Source organism: Saccopteryx leptura, chromosome 3 (assembly GCF_036850995.1).
Source record: "Saccopteryx leptura isolate mSacLep1 chromosome 3, mSacLep1_pri_phased_curated, whole genome shotgun sequence".
NCBI classification, from domain to species: domain Eukaryota; kingdom Metazoa; phylum Chordata; class Mammalia; order Chiroptera; family Emballonuridae; genus Saccopteryx; species Saccopteryx leptura.
The window spans coordinates 118,132,048-118,150,901 of NC_089505.1; the positions used below are offsets into that span (position 1 = coordinate 118,132,048).

General features: G+C 50.6%; 2 protein-coding genes and 1 pseudogene across 4 annotated transcripts; 2 read left to right on the plus strand and 1 right to left on the minus strand.

Annotated features, from left to right (window-relative positions):
• Positions 1 to 1,583: 1,583 nt before the first annotated feature.
• On the plus strand, positions 1,584 to 6,330 carry DPH2 (diphthamide biosynthesis 2). Of its 3 annotated transcripts, none has more exons than XM_066376088.1 (6): positions 1,584 to 2,063; positions 2,285 to 2,397; positions 2,644 to 2,867; positions 3,066 to 3,749; positions 3,833 to 4,009; positions 4,091 to 6,330. In XM_066376088.1, exons 1-6 carry the CDS (start codon positions 1,917 to 1,919, stop codon positions 4,213 to 4,215), a joined length of 1,470 nt encoding a protein of 489 aa, XP_066232185.1. In that variant the 5' UTR covers positions 1,584 to 1,916; the 3' UTR covers positions 4,216 to 6,330. The 3 variants fall into 3 exon arrangements, with proteins under 3 accessions (XP_066232185.1, XP_066232187.1, XP_066232186.1); XM_066376090.1 differs by having other exon boundaries at positions 1,584 to 2,011; XM_066376089.1 differs by having other exon boundaries at positions 1,936 to 2,073.
• Positions 6,331 to 9,393: 3,063 nt separating this feature from the next.
• On the minus strand, positions 9,394 to 10,056 carry LOC136397644 (putative monooxygenase p33MONOX pseudogene; annotated as a pseudogene).
• Positions 10,057 to 14,195: 4,139 nt separating this feature from the next.
• On the plus strand, positions 14,196 to 18,162 carry ATP6V0B (ATPase H+ transporting V0 subunit b). Its single transcript, XM_066376099.1, has 8 exons — positions 14,196 to 14,377; positions 15,118 to 15,166; positions 15,399 to 15,482; positions 15,610 to 15,687; positions 16,655 to 16,724; positions 16,835 to 16,886; positions 17,044 to 17,234; positions 17,865 to 18,162. The coding sequence occupies exons 1-8, from the start codon at positions 14,311 to 14,313 to the stop codon at positions 17,889 to 17,891; spliced, it is 618 nt and encodes a 205-aa protein (XP_066232196.1). The 5' UTR covers positions 14,196 to 14,310; the 3' UTR covers positions 17,892 to 18,162.
• The last annotated feature ends 692 nt before the right edge of the window (positions 18,163 to 18,854 follow it).

Consider the following 18,854-nt stretch of genomic DNA (forward strand, 5'->3'; position numbering starts at 1 on the left):
ACCTCTGGCTCCTAGGGTGGAATGGGCATTGCTGGAGCGAGCTGCTTCGAGGGAGGATTCGTTCAGAATACTGCATTGGCCTTGGGGTGGGGTGGGGATTGCAGTAGTATCAGCATTCCCCCCTCCCTTTAAATTAGTTCCAGTATTCATGAATGCATACATTTATTTAATCAGCAATGTTGAGTACTGGATTCCTAATTCTATCTTGCCCTATTCTATGGAAACAAAGGCTGATCTAGTCCATAGCTACCACACTAAGATGGGAGAATGACAAGCGAAGGAACGCTACATGGAGGAAGTTTTATTTCTAATGGGAATGGGAGGCTTCTGAAATAGAGGACTTGGTACTCAGACTATAGGTGAGGTGAGGCTGGGTCCAGTTTGGAGAGAATTGGAGAGTGGCTTGGAGTCCTGGGATAGATATCTGTTGTGGGGTTATGGAGGTACCCAAACTTGCACATGGTTGGGGAGGTATAGAGATATAGAAAGTGGAACTGAGCATATGTGGGAGGAGTCAGTGCAGACCCCAGAAGAAGAGGAAGGCAGGACCTAGTGTCTGTGTACCCATAACTCCTCCACTTTGGTACCTGTCCAGCCTACGATGGTCAGGGCTTGGTCAGGACCAGGGACAGCTCCTCCGTGTTGCTCTCCTCCCTTTGCAGGTTTCCCTTCCTTTCTGTCTTCTCAGTCCGAGTCCACCCTGGCTGCCTCTTAGGGACCTCAGCTTTCTCAGTAAGATCTGAGGAGCAGGTCTGGGTTTTTCCCAGTCCTGTCCATGAGCCTGAGTCTCCTTAGAGGTAACAGACCTGCTTACTTTTACATTCTTCTCATTCTCCTGTTCTTTTCCCAACCTTGGCACAAATTCTGTCTCCAATCTTCATTTTTCCTCAGTCTCTTCCCATGCCAGCCTTTTGTATGCCATCCCCTGAGTCTACTCTGTCCCCCTGCCCCTACCATTCTCACCTTACTCTTGATTTCTCACTTAGTTCTCTTCCCCTGCTATATGCTGTCAAGTATCTTCCTCCTCTTCTCCTCCCCCTCCACCTCCCCCATGACTAGTGTAACACATGTAAGCTAGGAAAAGGAGAAGTTAAAAAGCCCAGCTTCTAAAGTCAGACCTGAGTTTGATTCTGATTGTGTCACTGACTTGATGTGTCTCATTAGGCAGGTGATTTAGCTTCTTTGAACCTCAGTCTCCTCATCTATAAAATGGGGAAATTCTTACTCCGAAGACTAAACTCTAAGAATGTAGTGCCTGGTGAACAGTAAGTGCTCAATGTTTGCCTGATTGGCCGACTGTGAAGGTAATAGCAATACTTTCAGTACATATGATATGCAAAGAACTACTTTGTACAGGTTTTATGTCTAATTTGGTCTGACCGAACAATCCTCCTAGGAGTGCTATTGCTACAGCCCCATTCTGCAGATAAGGAAACAGCGTGGAGACGTTGGAACTGCTCAAACTGGAGTAATTATTTTCAGGGAGTGGGAGTTTCTAAGGGCGGGCAGTGGGCTGAACCTAAAAACTCCCAGCGTCTGGAGAGGAGGACCAGAGGAACTACAACACCCACAAGGCTCCGCACCCTCGACGCACTTCCGATTGGCCTTGGGTCCTGAGGCCGACCATTGGCTGTGGGCGGTTTCGTAGCGAGGATTGGAGGGCGGGAGCCTTGCTGATTTAAGATTGGTAAAATTGCTACCAGCCCCGCCTCAGAAACCCGGAAGTAATCTCTTCTGTTGCTCACGTGCATTGGGGACACGCGAGTCTGGATAGGCGGAGTACTGGTCCAAGTGTTGCGGACTGATTCCCTACCTTCCCGCCTTTAGCACGAGACTCTGACCCATTGAGGACCGGTTTTGAGGACTCAGGGACTTCGGGAGGTCTCCGCTGCTTCCCGCCACCTCACCTGTGCCTCATGGAATCTACGTTCAGCAGCCCCGCAGAGGCGGCGCTGCAGCGGGAGGCGGGGGCCCCGGGAATGCTCACTCCTGTTGCGGACCTGGACCGAGTGTACGAGTTGCAGCGAGTGGTCGGGTTTGTCCGCGACCTGGGGTGTCAACGGGTGAGAGCAGGTTAGGGAGGAGTGGCTCACCTCTGAGGATGGGTCTCCTACAGGATCGGGGTGTTGGGGTTAAATTATGTGAGAATAGGGGTCTGGGGGAGCTGCTCCTCTGGGACGAGGGGCTTTGAAGGTTGGTTGGGTAGGGACTCCGGGAAGGTATTCCTTGAAGAGAACCTCGGTGAAGGAGAGGTCGTTCCTGACTTCATGATTTATGCTTACAGGTGGCCTTGCAGTTCCCTGACCAGCTGTTAGGAGACGCTGGGGTTGTGGCTGCCCGACTGGAGGAGGCCACGGGGTCGAAGATGTTCATTCTGGGGGACACGGCCTATGGCAGGTGTGAACTTGAGCTTAAGGGTGAAGTGTAGAGTAGTAGGCCTAGGAATCCAGGGCTTGTGGTGTACCGGCCCCTTATGGCTGTGTTTCTCATTGATGATGATTGCTGACTGCCTTCCTGGTAGTAGCTCCTTTCAATGACCGTGTCTTTCCATAACATCATTTTCTGCACTGAGCACATTTCTCACTGATGACAGCAACTCTCTTCCTGATGAAACCTCTCTTACTAATGTTATCTCCCTTGCAGCTGCTGTGTGGATGTGCTGGGTGCTGAGCAAGCTGGAGCTCAGGCCCTTGTACATTTTGGCACTGCCTGCCTAAGCCCTCCAGCCCGCCCACTGCCAGTGGCCTTCGTCTTTGGTCAGCGTTCTGTGGCCTTGGAGCTCTGTGCCAAAGCCTTTGAGGCCCAGAACCCAGACCCCACAGCCCCTGTGGTGCTGCTGAGTGAGCCAGCCTGTGCCTATGCCTTGGGTGAGGGGTTTACCTGTGCATGCAGGGAGGGTGGATCAACTACCTTGTGCCGTATTTCCCCATTTCAGTACATTTCCATAGTGTGTTCAATATGGGCTTGACCCCATCCTTTGCTTTTGGGTCATACTCAATCTTTTGGAGAATAAGGGAATTCTTGCTTTGCTAGGCCCCAACCCTGACACCACCTCCTTCTTCCAGAGACATTGGCCACTCTCCTGCGCCCCCGGTACCTGGACCTGCTTGTCTCCAGCCCGGCTCTTCCCCTGCCAGTGGGCTCCCCCAATCCAGAGCCCGAGCCCCTGGAGCGTTTTGGGCGTCGCTTCCCCCTGGCCCCAGGGAGGCATCTGGAAGAATATGGTGCTTTCTACGTGGGAGGCTCTGAGGCCAGCTCTGACCCTGACCTTGACCCTGACCTGAGTCGGCTGCTCTTGGGCTGGGCACCAGAGCGGCCCTTCTTCTCCTGTTGCCCAGACACAGGGCAGACTCATGATGAAGGTGTCCGGGCTGGCCGGCTAAGGGCACGTAGACGATATCTGGTAGAGAGGGCCAGAGATGCTCGTGTCGTAGGGCTGCTGGTGGGCACATTGGGTGTGGCCCGACACCGTGAGGCACTGGCACACTTGCGGAACCTGACTAAGGCTGCCGGCAAGCGTAGCTATGTGCTAGCTCTGGGGCGGCCCACACCTCCCAAGCTGGCCAACTTCCCTGAGATGGATGTCTTTGTGCTGTTGGCTTGTCCTCTTGGTGCCCTAGCTCCTCAGTGTTCTGGTAGCTTCTTCCGGCCTGTATTGGCACCGTGTGAACTGGAAGCTGCCTGCAACCCTGCCTGGCCATCTCCAGGCCTGGCTCCCCACCTCACACACTATGCAGACTTATTGCCAGGTGAGTGGTGGGGCACTGCTTGAGCTGGAAACTCTTGGAGCATAGAATCAGGGAGCCAGTGTGGATCCTCTTCTCACTCCTAGGCTCTCCTTTCCACGTGCCCCTCCCGCCCCCTGAGTCAGAACTGTGGGACACCCCAGATGTATCACTCATTACTGGGGAGCTCCGACCCCCACCTGCCTGGAAGCCATCCAATGATCCTGGATGCTCAGCCCTGACCCCACGGCCTCAGCTGGAGCTTGTTGAGAGCAGCCCTGCAGGTAAGTGTGCCAAGTCTCCACTCCCATCTGAACTCTTCCCCTAGATTTAGCTCACTCATCTTCAGTCCACTCCCTTTGCAGCCTCGTTCCTTAGTTCCCGGAGCTGGCAAGGGCTGCAGCCTCACCTGGGTCAGACACCAGTGACAGGAGCTGTGAGCGGAAGACGAGGAATTGCCATTGCCTATGAGGATGAGGGAAGCAGCTGAAACCATGTGGGCCCAGAGACACAGATGAACTTAAGAATCACTGCTGCCTGACCAGACAGTGGTACAGTGGATAGAGCATCAGATTGGGACGTGGAGGACCCAGGTTCAAGACCCCGAGGTCGCCAGCTTGAGCCCAAGGTCGCTGGCTCCAGCAAGGGTCACTCGGTCTGCTGGAGCCCCCCAGTCAAGGCATGTGTGAGAAAGCAATCAATGAACAACTAAGGTGCCGCCACAAAGAACTGATGCTTCTCATCTTTCTCCCTTCCTGTCTGTCCCTCTCTCTGACTCTGTCTCTGTCACACACACACACACACACACACACACACACACACAAAAGAATCACTGCTAACTCTTCTGGTCCCAAGTGCTTCGGAAGCCGCAGGCTTTGGTGCAGATGTGGCCAAGTCTGAGAACCACACCACACACAATCAGTCCTGAAAATGGCACAGAAACAGCATCAGGAAAACCCCATCACAAAGATAGGAATCTCTTAAGGGTTAGACCCCAAGTTCCTGAGAAACATGCGCTTTTCCAAGAAGCACAGCAAGGAGGGTCTGAAGCTTGGCCAGGTGGTGCTGCAGTGGATAGAGTGTCAGACTGGGATGCAGAGGACCCAGGTTCGAGACCTTGAGGTCGCCAGCTTGAGCACAGGCTCACCAGCTTTAGCCCAAGGTCGCTGGCTGGAGCAAGGGGTCACTCAGTCTGCTGTAGCCCCCGGTCAAGGCACATATGAGAAAGCAATCAATGAACAACTAAGGTGCTGCAAAGAAGAATTGATGCTTCTCATCTCTTTCCCTTCCTGTCTGTCTGTCCCTCTCTCTATCTCTGTCACCAAAAAAGGGGGGGGGGGGTCTGAAGAAAACGCAGGTCAACAACGCCAAGACCATGAGCGCATGTGCTAAGGCTATCAAGGCCCTCATAAAGCCCAAGAAGGTTGAGCCCAAGAACCCAAAGGGTAGCAACCACAAGCTCAGTTGGCTTCCCAACCTTGCTCACCCCAGGCTTGGGGAATATGCTCTTGCCCATATTGCCAAGGGTCTCAGGCTCTGCCAGCCAAAGTAAGGCCAGGGCTCAAACCGAGTCTCATGCTGCCTTTGCAGCTATAGCTTTGGTTCACATTCCAGTTCAGGCTCAGGTTCCCAAAAGTACCTAGGGCCCTGTGAAGGCTCTACAGTTTAGGCCTCTCTGCCAATGTGAAGACAGGACTGGTGTGACCCCTGGGCTGTTGTTTGCATGGAGCTGGTGTCTTGTGTTATTTGTACAAAATAAAACCAAAAAACACTGCTAAGACCTTTTATTGTTTCCTTTACCAACATCACTCCTTTGCCAGGATCCTTTTATTTATTTGTTTTTTTGACAGATGGAGAGAGGGACAGATAGGGACAGACAGACAGAAAGGGAGAGAGATGAGAAGCATCAATTCTTTGTTGCAGCACCTTACTTGTTCATTGATTGCTTTCTCATGTGCCTTGACTGGGGGCTACAGCAGAGCAAGTGACCCCTTGCTCAAGTCAGTGACCTTGGGCTCAAGCCAGCGACCTTGGGCTTCAAGCCAGCGACCATGGGGTCATGTCTATGATTCCACGCTCAAGCCAGTGACCTTGGGGTTTCGAACCTGGGTCCTCTGCATCCCAGTCCGACACTCTATCCACTGCGCAGCCACCTGGTCAGGCTCTGCCAGGATCCTTGAAGGAGCCTGGATGGAGGGAGGGCAGGCAGCCCCTCACTGGATGTAGGATCCAGCTCCATCTTGTCCTGGTGCTTGCACAAGGCTTAGCATTTACTGGTTTAGTAAATATTTGATGGGGACTGATTTGGGACTTTCCTGAAGCTTTCTAAGCCCTCTGGTAGCAGCCCAGGACCTCTGCCCAAACCCAGTTCCTGGTGTGAATTGAGGGTCAAAGGCAGGTTATAGATAATCTAGCCCAGGGGTAGTCATCCTTTTTATACCTACCGCCCACTTTTGTATCTCTGTTAGTAGTAAAATTTTCTAACTGCCCACTGGTTCCACACTAATGGTGATTTATAAAGTAGGGAAGTAACTTTACTTTATAAAATTTATAAAGCAGAGTTACAGCAAGTTAAAGCATATAATAATTACTTACCAAGTACTTTATGTCGGATTTTCGCTGTTTGGCAGAATAAATCTTTATAAAACAACTTACTATAGTTAAATCTATCTTTTTTCTTCTTTTTCAGAGACAGAGAGAGAGTCAGAAAGAGGGATAGACAGGGACAGACAGACAGGAACGGAGAGATGAGAAGCATCAATCATTAGTTTTTCATTGCACGTTGCAACACCTTAGTTGTTCATTGATTGCTTTCTCATATGTGCCTTGACCGTGGGCCTTCAGCAGACCGAGTAACCCCTTGCTTGAGCCAGCGACCTTGGGCTCAAGCTGGTGAGCTTTTGCTCAAACCAGATGAGCCCGCGCTCAAGCTGGCAACCTCGGGGTCTTGAACCTGGGTCTTCCACATCCCAGTCCGACGCTCTATCTACTGTGCCACCGCCTGGGCGGGCTAAATACATCTTTTTATTTATACTTTGGTTGCTCCACTACTGCCCACCATGAAAGCTGGAACGCCCACTAGTGGGAGGGAGGGACCAGGTTGACTACCATTGATCTAGACCATGGCTGTCTTAATCTTGGCACAACTGACATTTTGAACCAGATAATTGTTGTGAGAAACTGTTCTGTGCGTGTAGCATGTTCATCATTCATGGTTTCTGACCACTAGATGCTAGTAGCATGCCCTTTTCCAATTGTGATAATCAAAAATCTCTCCAGACATTGACAAATGTACCCTGTGGGGACGAAAACCACTGGTCTACACTTGTGCTGTTCAGTATACCAGGCACTAGACACATGTGGCTATTTAAACATAATTTAAGATAAAAATCTCAGCTTCTTGGTTGCACTAGTCACATTTCACTGCTCAGATAGCCATGTAAGAGGACAGTGCAGCCGTACCAGATGGTGGTACAGTGGATAGAGTGTTGGCCTGGGATGCTGAGGACCCAGGTTTGAAACCACATGGTCACCAGCTTGAGCACGGGGTTGCTGGCTTGAGTGTGGGATCATACACAAGACCCCATGGTCACTGGCTTGAGCCCAAGGTTGCTGGCTTGGCTGGAGCCCCCTGGTTAAGTACACATGAGAAAGCAATCAATGAACTAAAGGTGCTGCAACTATAAGTTGATGCTTCTCATCTCTCTTCCTTCCTGTCTCTCTCTCTCTGGCTCCAAACAAATAAAACCGGACAGTGCAGCTATGGGACGTTTCCATCACAAAGTTCTGTTGGATAGTGCTGGTCTGTACTGATTTGTTTCTCAGGGAGATCATAGGAACTTAATAAACCAGATACGTTTTCTTCTATTTCTTTTTTTTTTCCTTTACATTTGAGAAAGTAGTACAGCATTTTTGTCAAAAGAAATAAGAGATACAAACATAATAGAAGAGACAAATTAACTGTTCTCATCATTTGAGACTCCAGGACCTCTCTGTGGAAAGCTCAGCCTAGCTTGCTATGTAGACTTGAGCCTTCCAAATCAAGAACAGCAGGGATTTCCCTAACCTGTGGAGACACAGTGGATAAGTATCTATGTCTGTAAGGCCAAGGGCTGCCGCCATCGTGGCCATTCACATGCTGGGTCTTGTTGAATTCGGGCAGAGGGTAAAGAAACAGCAGAGCCGGAGGATGGTGGGCCATTCTGTTCATCGGTGTCTCACCAAGACAGACAAGCCACAAGGGAAAAGCAGAAACCCGCTTTTCCCCTGGAGGGCAAGGGCTCAGGGAGGAAAAAGAAATCCTACCGCACCTCTCCGTGGGGGCGGCAGAATCTCTTCCCCTTCTGCTCTTTCCTTTCAAAACTTTCTGGTGAGAAAACCTCTCCTCCAGCAAACATTAGCAATAAGGTAATTTGCAATTTCACAGACATACCTGGCACTGTCAAGCACCATTTTTTTAACAATAAAATCTTTAATTAAAACAAAACAAACAAAAAAAGGAAAACCAGCAGGAATTTGAGGCAGTGTTCAGGAGAACGACCAGACACAGCGAGGAGAGATAAGCAGGTCCTTGCCCGGGTCCCTTCCTCAATAAGCTCTGTGTTTATACAGGTAGGAGGCTCATTTGGGGGGAAGTGATTGCGTGTAGAACATTGTTTCACCCTTCCACTTCTTAGGAAAAGTTTCAGGCCCTGGTGGCACGTTTCATATGAACATTTGTTCAGACTGTAATGTACTATCCTTACTTAAAAAAAAAAAAGCTCAATATCCATTTATCTAGACCAAAGCAGTAGACTGAATTTTCTCCCTTAGAAAGTTTCCCACCAACTTGAAGTTAACTTTATCTCACTTTTAAGTGCAGCAAAGGATAGGCAAGACTTGTTTGTTGACAAGACTTGTTTGTGAAAGAGAAGCTGCCCAGAAGAACTGCCCTGGGCACCACTGGAAGAACTGGCTCTGTGGGATTGGGAGGGCTCCAGTCCTCGCAGGAGGAAGGCCCTGCCAAGTCGGGCTTTGCTTTGTGCCCAGATCTCAAACAGATCAGAGGCCCCCCCTCACTGACGAGGAACACACAGCATCTGCAGTTGAGAGGGCCAGAGACTAATCAGTGAGCACCTTTATGCCACAATTTGTCCATGCTCATGCTGACCTTGGTATAGGAATCAAGAAGCTTTGGTTTGGGCCTGACCTGTGGTGGCGTAGTGAATAAAGCGTCGGCCTGGAATGCTGAGGTTGCTGATTTGAAACCAGGGGCTTGCCTGGTCAAGACACATAAGAGAAGCAACTACTAAAAGTTTTTTTTTTTTTATTATTGCTTTTATATAGATTCTAGTGCAACTACTATAAGTTGATGTTTCCCACTCCTCCCCTCCTTTCTCTCTAAAAAAAGAAGGGAAAAAAAAGGCCTTGGTTTGGGAACAATACAAACATAATCTACCTAGTAAGCAATGATTAGTTCTTGTCTAGGCTGATGAGGCCAACATACATCACTGTTGAGATTAGTCTAAGTTTAAATAAAAGCAATACACAATGGCTTCTTCCACACAAGCACAAGTTTTGCTCTAATGTTTCTTGAAAACCGATTATGTCTCCAGTTCTATCCTCAGTTTAAAAGGTTAAAAAATAAAACAAAGACACCCTCTATCCAGAGTTATTGGAAGAGAAAGCTCTAGAAATTGGTAGGTGGGAGCACATTCAAGTCAAGGGGTTTGAGATTATGGCTTTGTGGTGATTGTTTCTTCCCTTTGATCACTGGGATATCCACCTTGGGTGGCTTCAAAGATGCTGGATCTTCAGCCTTTCGGGTGGCCTGCACATGTGTCAGTTCCATTGGAGAAGGCTTCTGGGCTCCTCTGCAGAGCTGACTGGCAAAACCTGAATCAGACTTCCGGAGGGAGCTTGGTCCAAACAGGCTCCATTTATCTGCCGAGTTTCTGTCTTTATCTCCACTTCCAGAATCTGTGGTACTAAAATTTGGGCCAGGTAAAGGCTGTGGAAGAGCCAGAGGAGAACCAGCCTCTTGGCTTCTGCTTAGAGGAAGAGTGGGGGTGCTGCTGGGGGCAGACTGGGCTGAGGCCGGCCGCTTCTCTCATTGTCTCCACCCTGGAGTTTTAGTTTGTGGAGTGCTTCTGCCACTCGAAGGTACTTGGTCTTCTTGGTGGCAAGACCCTTGTCAGGTATGTAGCCAGCATCTCAGCCCTGCCTGTTGCTCAAAATGCCAAGTGCCCTCCTTGGTCTGTTTTGTGATCAGAGAATTCATGATGACACAAGTGGCTTCAGCCTTCACCACAGGGACCTTGTCCATACTGCCAGTAGCTGATGACAGGGTCATGGCAAGGGAGGAAACACTGACCTCTTCTTCCTCCATCTTGGTGAGGTGCTGATAGGTGTGCTCTGGAATCACTGGCTCCAGGGGATCTGCCCATGTCCAGTGGAAGATGAGTTATGGACATAGGGTCCTCCAGGGCATCGTTATAGCTGAATGCCCAGTGGTACATCCCAGTGGGCATTGAGATCTTGCCTAGAGGCCCACTAGGCTCAAGAACAGGCACTTGTGGCCTGACCAGGCGGTGGCGCAGTGGATAGAGCGTCGGACTGGGTTGCGGAGGACCCAGGTTTGAGACAAGTTAAGCAGCTTGAGTGTGGGCTCATCTGGTTTGAGCAAGGCTCACCAGCTTGAGCCCAAGATCGCTGGCTCTGGCAAGGGTTCACTCGATCTGCTATAGCCCCCTGGTCAAGACACATGAGAAATCAATCAATGAACAACTAAGGAGCCACAATGAAGAATTGATATTTCTAATCTCTCTCCCTTCCTGTCTGTCTGTCCCTATCTGTCCCTCTCTCTCTAAAAACAAACAAAAAAACCCCCCAAAAAACAGGCACTTGTGATTGTCTTGCAATTATTGAAAGACTGGATCCAGGTGCTTTTCCTATATAGATTTCAGAGCTGAGTCCCTGCCATCGGAGTGAAATAATGTTATGTTTGTGCTGACAGATATCAGTGCAGAACATTGTCCAGCTGCTGCATATTAGCTCAGTGGCTTGGGAGTAACCCATCCATTCCAGAGGTTCTGTTTCACCACCACAGAGCTGCCTGCAGCCGGCACTAAACAGGCTCTGAGTACCCACATCTCTCTAGAGGTCATGGCACAGTCAAGACCCAAGCCATGGTGTGAGTGGCACTATGTCAGTCACGACCCTAAAGACCTCGAGTACCAACCAGGCAATATAAGCTCTCTCCTGCTATTGTTTACTTGTTTGTTTTAAAAGAGAGAGAGAGGAAGAGAAGAGAAGCATCAACTCCGTAGTTGCTTCACTTTAGTAGTTTTATTGTTTCTCATATGTGTCTTCACCGGGGGCTCAAGCCCAACCAGTGACCCCTTAAAGCAACGTTGACCTCAATAAAACAACGTTAGGTTCAAGCCAGCAACCTTGAGCTCAAGCCAGTGACCTTGGGGCTAAAGCCAGCAATCTTGGGACTCAAGCCCGCGACCTTGGGATCATGTTGATGATCCCACACTCAAGCCAGTGGCCCTGCGCTCAAGCTGACGAGCCCACGCTCTAGCTGGCAACCTGTGGGTTTTGAACCAGGGCCCTCAGTGTCCCACACTGATCCTCAATTCACTACACCACCACCGGTCAGGCTCTCCGTCTCTTTATTCATCAAACACCTCCTGTGTAGGTCTTGTGGGTGAAGATCTGAATTGTATTTGATTGGATTCCTGTCCTCACAATGTAATTGGGAAGACAGGCAATTAAATAGGCAATTACTGCCTGACCAGGCGGTGGCGCAGTGGATAGAGCATCGAACTGGGATGCAGAGGACCCGGGTTCGAGATCCCAGCTTGAGTGCGGGCTCATCTGGTTTGAGGAAAAGCCCACCAGCTTGAACCGAAGGACGCTGGCTCCAGCAAGGAGTTACTCAGTCTGCTGAAGGCCTGCAGTCAAGGCACATATGAGGAAGCAAATCAATGAACAACTAAGGTGTTGCAACGCGCAATGAAAAACTAATGATTGATGCTTCTCATCTCTCTCCATTCCTGTCTGTCTGTCCCTGTCTATCCCTCTCTCTGACTCACTCTCTGTCTCTGTAATAAATAAATAAAAATTAAAAAAAAATCTAGTCTTTAAATAGGCAATTACTACACAGTGAAACTAATCTCTGTGAGGAGGGAAACCCTCAGGGGCAGGTGGAGCCCAAAAGAGGTTTCCCAGAAGGACCTACGTGAATCTCTTGGATGAAAATATGAATAAAATATGTTTATAAGTAGTAAATATGTAGAAATTAAATACTTTGTAGATGTCTTCTAGTATAAATACTTTGTTTTTAATTTTTTCATTGGTTTGAGAGGGAGAGGGGAAGGAAGGGAGGGGAGAGAGAGAGAAAAGCATCAACTCATTCCACTTAGCTGTTCCATTTAGCTGTGCACTCATTGGTTGCTTCTTGCATGTGCCCTGACCAGAGGTTGCACGTCTCACCTTGACGTGCTGGGACAATACTCTCCAGTGAGCCACCCAGCCAGGGCTGTAGATGCAAATTAAGCTAAAATGCAAAGATTGTCTATGACCTGGAAAGAATTGAAAAGGAGAGTCAAATATTGCTGATGAGTATGACTAGGTACTCTTTTAGTTGTAAATTTAATAATTTTTAAAATTTAAATATAAAAAACATTCAACATGTAATCATTAAAACAAGTTTTTCCAGTTTACATTCAATATTATTTTGTATTAGTTTCAGATGTACAGCATCGCGGTCAGATAGTCATATATTTTACAAGTGTTCCCCCATACTTCCAGTACCCACTTGGTACCATACATAGTTATTACAATGTTTTTTACTATATTCCCTATGCTTTAATCCCCTTGACTATTTTGAAACTGCCAGTTTTAAAATGTGCCCTGGTGGGATAGCTTGGTTGGTTAGAACATCGGCTGGAAGCACAGTTTGCCAGTTTGATCCCTGGTCAGGACACATACAGCAACAGCTCAATGTTCCTATCTCTTTTTCTCTTTCCTCTCTCTCTCTCTCTCTCTCTCTCTCCCCTCACTAAAGTAAATACGTGTGTGTGTGTGTGACAGAGACAGGGAGAGGGACAGACAGGAAGGGAGACAGATGAGAAACATCAATTCTTCATTGCAGCACCTTAGTTATTCATTGATTGCTTTCTCATATGTGCCTTGACGGGGTGTGTGTGGGGGCTACAGTAGACTGAGTGACCCCTTGCTGAAGCCAGATGAGCTCACGCTCAAGCTTGCGATCTCAGAGTTTCAAACCTGGGTCCTCTGTGTCCCAGTCCGATGTTCCATCCACTGCGCCACTTGGGCTCAAGCTGATGAGCCTTGCTCAAACCAGATGAGCCCACGCTCAAGCTTGTGATCTCAGAGTTTCAAACCTGGGTCCTCTGTGTCCCAGTCCGATGTTCCATCTGCTGCGCCACTGCCTGGTCAGGCAATACTTTTTTTTTTTAATGGATATACTTTAAAAAAATGTATTGAGCATCCACTGTGTGTCAGGCACTGGAAATACAACAGTGAGTGAACAGAGATCCTTTCATGGTGCTTACATTCTCCTGGTTGGGAAGAGATGGACAACCAAATCACTCAATATGCCAAATGGTGGTAAGTGTTATGGAGAAATATAAAACTGGGAAGGGAGTGTAAGGGAGAGGGTGTGCAATATTAAACAGGATAGTCAGAGACTAAGGAAGTTACTGAGTGAGCCACATGGACAGTTAGGAGAAGCAAAGAACAAGTATAAGGCCAATGCAGTGAGGGTATGGCTGGTATGTTCAAAGAATACCAAGGATGCCAGTGCAGCCACAAGACTTAGTGGGGGAGTATTAGAGGTGGAGTCTGGAGCCACACTGGTAGAGGCCTAGTAGGCCACGAAAACGAGTATGGCTTTTAGAGTGAAATGGGAGCCACAAGGACATTTTAAGCAGGAGAGTGACATGATCTTGGCGAAGTTTCATAAGGATCACCAGGGCAGAGGGGGAGCCCTGAGTTGCCCCACCGCCGTGCAGCAGGGTTAAGGAAGGCTTCCTAGAAGAGTGGTTTCTGAGGATCAATAGATGTTGGCTGGACGTTAGGATAAGCACTACGAAGCGTGTGCTCCGGGAAGGGGAAACAGCACGAGGAACAGAGCACGACACCCTGCGGAACTGTATAGGACGGCAAGGGCAGAGGCCGTAGGGTCCGCACTGGCTTGGAGGGTACGCTAGGGAGGCCCACTGGCAGGCTTGAGTGTAAAACAGGGATGACGGACCCAAGCAGGGCGGAGTGTCGCTGCTGAGACTTGTCCTTGGGGACGCGACAGGGACCAGTCAGAAGCCGAGGTACTTAGCCGAAGCGGAGCCTCTTCTGAAGCGCGAGCCTACAACGACCATAATCCTCAGCGCCTGCAGGTCCGGTGTCGCCAAGGTCCGCGGCGCAGCGCCCCCCCCCGGAACACGTGGTGCCAGCGCGTCACGTGAGCGAGTCAGGTGACGGTGTGGGGCGGGCGGACTGACTGCGGGGCGGACGGTGGACGCGGGGACGCGGTTTTATCTCTGTACCCACCGACCCGTGCCCCGCCGTCGTTGCCGCCATGACGGGGCTAGCGCTCCTCTACTCCGGGGTCTTCGTGGCCTTTTGGGCCTGCATGATCGTCGTGGGTGAGGCCGGGCCCTGGCGGGCGGGGCCGGCATCCGGGCCGAGCTGGCCGGGCTGGAGCCCAGCGGGGGACTTGGGGTCCCGGGAATACTGGGCTCCAGCGCGGGCTCTGCACCCCAGGCTCCGGGAGTTGCCTCACGCCTGTCGGGGCCTCTGACCCCCACAGAGGAGACCTGCATCTCCAGCTGCTTGAGGAGGGGCGCGGGCGGGGGTAGGTGGGGGCCGCGAGAGCAGCCCTGGTCGCTTTCTGTCGTCACCGCCGCCTCCCCAGTTTCACGGCTGCCTTCTTTCTCTCGCTATGACCGGCCTGCTTGGGGCATGAGCCGGGGCCGCTTCAGTTCCTCTTTCTCTGGTCGTTTAGCACCCCCACCTGCAGCTGTTGGGTAAACAGCGGCGCGGCCCGGGCGGGCGGGAACCGGTGGAGCCTGGCCGAGCTCTTGCTCTCTCCCTCCCGAGTCCAGGGTATTCAGGCGTGCGAACTGCCTGCTGCCCGAGAAGGGCCCGGGTCTGGGATGTGGTGTCAGAGTGAGGTGATACTGAAGGAGTGGCAGAAAACGGAGGCCTGAGCAGAGGCAGCTGTATAGACAGCCGTTCGCACGGGGGCCAGCTTGAGGACTGCCCCTGACTCAGGTGTAGGCAGAGCGCTGAGGAGGTGGCCCAACAGCTGGGCAGAACCTCGTGTCTCATTTGGGGAGCTTCTCTCTAGAGAGCAACCCCTAACCCCTTTTTCTCCCTGCTGCAGGGATCTGCTACACCATTTTCGACTTGGGCTTCCGCTTTGATGTGGCATGGTAAGGAAGGGCAAGGAGAGGATGCCCCTAGGAGCTGCTGCTCTGCAGCCTTCCTTCTCTGCTTTGAGCCCCCTCCTCCACCCCATCCCCAGCTGCCTGGGATGTGGACCTTTGGGAGATATGAAGTCTTTTGTATTAGCAGCCAGTACTGGTGGAGTTGGAGGTGTGGCGGGAATTTTGTGCCCAGTTCTCCAGCAACACTGAATTGCTTTCCTTCCTGTCTCCACACCAGGTTCTTGACAGAGACTTCCCCCTTCATGTGGTCAAACTTAGGCGTTGGCCTAGCTATCTCCCTGTCCGTGGTTGGGGCAGCATGGTGAGTGTTGGGGTGGTGTGATGGGGTGGGCAATGAGTCATAGCAGGTGGTGTCATTGGGTCCTTAGTCACCCTGGGGGCACTGACAAGTATGGCCTCTGCTCACTGGTTTCTTATCTTTCCACCAGGGGCATCTATATTACTGGCTCATCCATCATTGGGGGAGGGGTGAAGGCCCCTAGGATCAAGACCAAGAACCTGGTCAGGTAAGTTAGGGCCCTGCCTAATTCTTTTTTCTTTTCCTTCCTTCCTTTCTTCCTTCCTTTTTTTTTTTTTTTTTTAAATTTTATTTATTTATTTTTCACAGAGACAGAGAGTGAGTCAGAGAGAGAGATAGACAGGGACAGACAGACAGGAACGGAGAGAGATGAGAAGCATCAATCATTAGTTTTTCATTGCGCATTGCAACACCTTAGTTGTTCATTGATTACTTTCTCACATGTGCCTTGACCGCGGGCCTTCAGCAGACCGAGCAACCCAGCGACCTTGGGTCCAAGCTGGTGAGCCTCGCTCAAACCAGATGAACCCGCACTCAAGCTGGCGACCTCGGGGTCTCGAACCTGGGTCCTTCCGCATCCCAGTCCGACGCTCTATCCACTGCGCCACCACCAGGTCAGGTCCTTCCTTTTTTTTTTTTTTTTTTTAGCAAGATAGAGGCAGAGACAGGGAGAGATAGGGACAGACAGGAAGGGAGAGAGGTGAGAAACATCAACTCTTGGTTGCAGCACCTTCGTTGTTCATTGACTACTTTCTCATATGTGCCTTGCCCTGAGGGCGCCAGTTGAGTCAGTGACCCCTTGTTCAAGCCAGCGACCTTGAGCTTCAAGGCAGTGACCTTTGAGCTCAATCCTGCAACCTGGGGTCATGTCTATGATCCCATGTACAAGTCAGTGACCCTGCGCTGAAGCTAGTGAGCCTGCACTCAAGCTGGACTAGCCCATGCTTAAGCTGGCAACTTCAGGGTTTCAAACCTGGGTCCTCTGCGTCCCAGGCCAACTCTCTCTCCATTGTGCCACTGCCTATTTGACCTGACATTCTGCTTCTGGCTAGCCTCCTGATGGGGTGGGATGCCATTGGGGGAAAGGTGGCTGGGGACTCTTTGAGGAGGAAGGTTGGTTTCTTTCTCATTTCCTTCTCCTTTCAACCTCCTTTGCCCACCACTACCACCACCAGCATCATCTTCTGTGAGGCTGTGGCTATCTACGGCATCATTATGGCAATTGTCATTAGCAATCTGGCTGAGGTAAGGAGGACCAGGGTGGGTTTGGTATCCATTCCACTGTGTTCTGTACATTGCTTGGGGAAAGAAGAGGGGTAGAGGGTGGATTCTGATTACTTCTCTGTTTCCTTCAGCCTTTCTCTGCCACTGACCCCAAAGCCATTGGTCATCGAAACTATCATGCAGGTAGGTGGGTGTGTGAAGGCAAAAAACCTAGGGCACCTGCTTCCCTCCTCTTACCCCCAGTTTAGACTCCTCATTTTGACACTCTGTCACCTACATCAGCCTGCTTTGCACAGTGGTGCTGGTGATTGGCTTCAGTGCTCCCTTTCCATCCCCCCAGGTTACTCCATGTTTGGAGCTGGCCTCACTGTGGGCCTGTCTAACCTCTTCTGTGGAGTCTGCGTGGGCATTGTGGGCAGTGGAGCCGCCCTAGCTGATGCACAGAACCCCAGCCTCTTTGTGAAGATTCTTATCGTGGAGATCTTTGGCAGTGCCATTGGCCTGTTTGGGGTCATCGTTGCGATCCTTCAGGTGCTGAATGCCGGGGAGCTTCTGTCCTTGTCCCTAACCCAGCCTCACCTCCTTCCAGAGGAGCTGCGTGGTCCCTTTCCCACCTGTAACCATAGAACCCCTGAAGAGCTTCTACCATCTCAGTCCCAGCTTCTGGTTTTCCCCCTTCTGAAGCTTTCAATTTAATTTTGTTTCTAATCTGGAAACAATAGCTGTCCTATTTTCCCCTGTGTTGCTATGTTTCATTTAGTCTCTCTTTGTTACTTTGACTCCATGGGTTGGGATCTTGTCTGTCTGTGCTGTCAGTCAGACTGCAGTGTCTGAATTGTGTGTCTTATGTGTCTGACAGTGTGTAAGTTGGTGGCTAAGGATCAGCCTAAGGATCTGAGGGTGACTGTAGGTGCCTCACTGGGTTGACTTGATGAGTGGCACTGTCCGTATGCCACTTCTCTCCATCTATCTGTCCCACAGCCTGACTGGTTGTCTGACTGTCCCTGTTCATCTGTTTGTCATAGCATAACCCGATCCAGTCATCCATCTGTTGTCATTTTTCCATCCCATCATGAGTTAGGTCTGATCATCTGTCACCTGTCACTGTAGTATCTGTTCCTCTGTCCATACCTGATTTCTCCTGTTCTTTTTTTTTTGCAGACCTCCAGAGTGAAGATGGGTGAATAGATGATTTGTGTGGGTGGAGCCGTGCCCCACTCTTATTTATTAGTGGTTTTCCTGGGACAGCTGGAGCTGTGCCCCTTTCACAGGGCTTGGTGTTCTGGGCCCTTCCTGAACTCACTTCTCGCTGCCTGTCGACTTGGAGGCTCTGCCTGGCTGGATCCTCAGTGTGGGGAGGGGGTTGCTGATGACTGTGTGCAGCTGTGCACCTGTGTCCCACCTCCACCCCTGACCTGGCTTCTCAGTGTTTGTGAAATAAATGTGTTTGTCTGGGTCAGTGCCGCTTCTGTTGTCCTCCTTCACCACATTTCACAGAAAGGTAAACAGGCCTGTAGGCCTCAGCCTCATGCCAGCCTCTTGCCACTCATACACACTGCCTCTGCTCTGGACAGAGCTGGCTCCTGGGTGGGATGCAGAAGGCGCTGGACTGAGGACTCTGTACCCTTCAATATCTGTAGTGAAGGGCCTGAGTTGGGGGGAAGTATGGGCCCGAATTTTTGTGGGGGAGGGAAGGGAATGTCCTCCTAGAACCATACCGTTGGGGCTCTGTCTGCAAACCCAAACTGGCCATTATCTACTTACCTGGTTCTAGTCTCAGGCACCCATCACTCCCTACCCTTGTGGGGCTTGGAACTCATTCATTTGCCTCCACCTATCCCAGCACCGTCCCCTGCCAGTGACTTAATCTGGTCCCCTTCCCCTGTTCCTATGGCCTTGTCCAGCTCCTCCCACTCCTGTCCAATCAAACCAACGTCCTGTTCCCCTAGAAGCCACAGCCACCTCCAGGCCCCCGCCACCAACTTTTGTCTTCGCCTTTAAGGGTCCTGCCCAACTAGTGCCCCATCCCTGGCAGACCTTTAATAATGCTCCCAGTAATGAGTTGCCAAATCCCTAAATCTCACTGCCCTAGTCGGCCCCTTCTTCCACCGAGTTCGTACTTCAACCCAGACTCCGCTTTCCCGTGAAGGG

Bases quoted from the DNA above. Each gene is read 5' to 3' on its own strand.
- DPH2 (XM_066376088.1), top strand. From the start codon at position 1,917: ATGGAATCTACGTTCAGCAGCCCCGCAGAGGCGGCGCTGCAGCGGGAG. The intron at 2,868-3,065 runs GTGAGGGGTTTA...TCCTTCTTCCAG, and splicing joins AGCCTGTGCCTATGCCTTGG to AGACATTGGCCACTCTCCTG. The intron at 4,010-4,090 runs GTAAGTGTGCCA...CTCCCTTTGCAG, and splicing joins TGTTGAGAGCAGCCCTGCAG to CCTCGTTCCTTAGTTCCCGG.
- ATP6V0B (XM_066376099.1), top strand. From the start codon at position 14,311: ATGACGGGGCTAGCGCTCCTCTACTCCGGGGTCTTCGTGGCCTTTTGG. The intron at 14,378-15,117 runs GTGAGGCCGGGC...TCCCTGCTGCAG, and splicing joins GGCCTGCATGATCGTCGTGG to GGATCTGCTACACCATTTTC. The intron at 16,887-17,043 runs GTAGGTGGGTGT...CCATCCCCCCAG, and splicing joins TCATCGAAACTATCATGCAG to GTTACTCCATGTTTGGAGCT.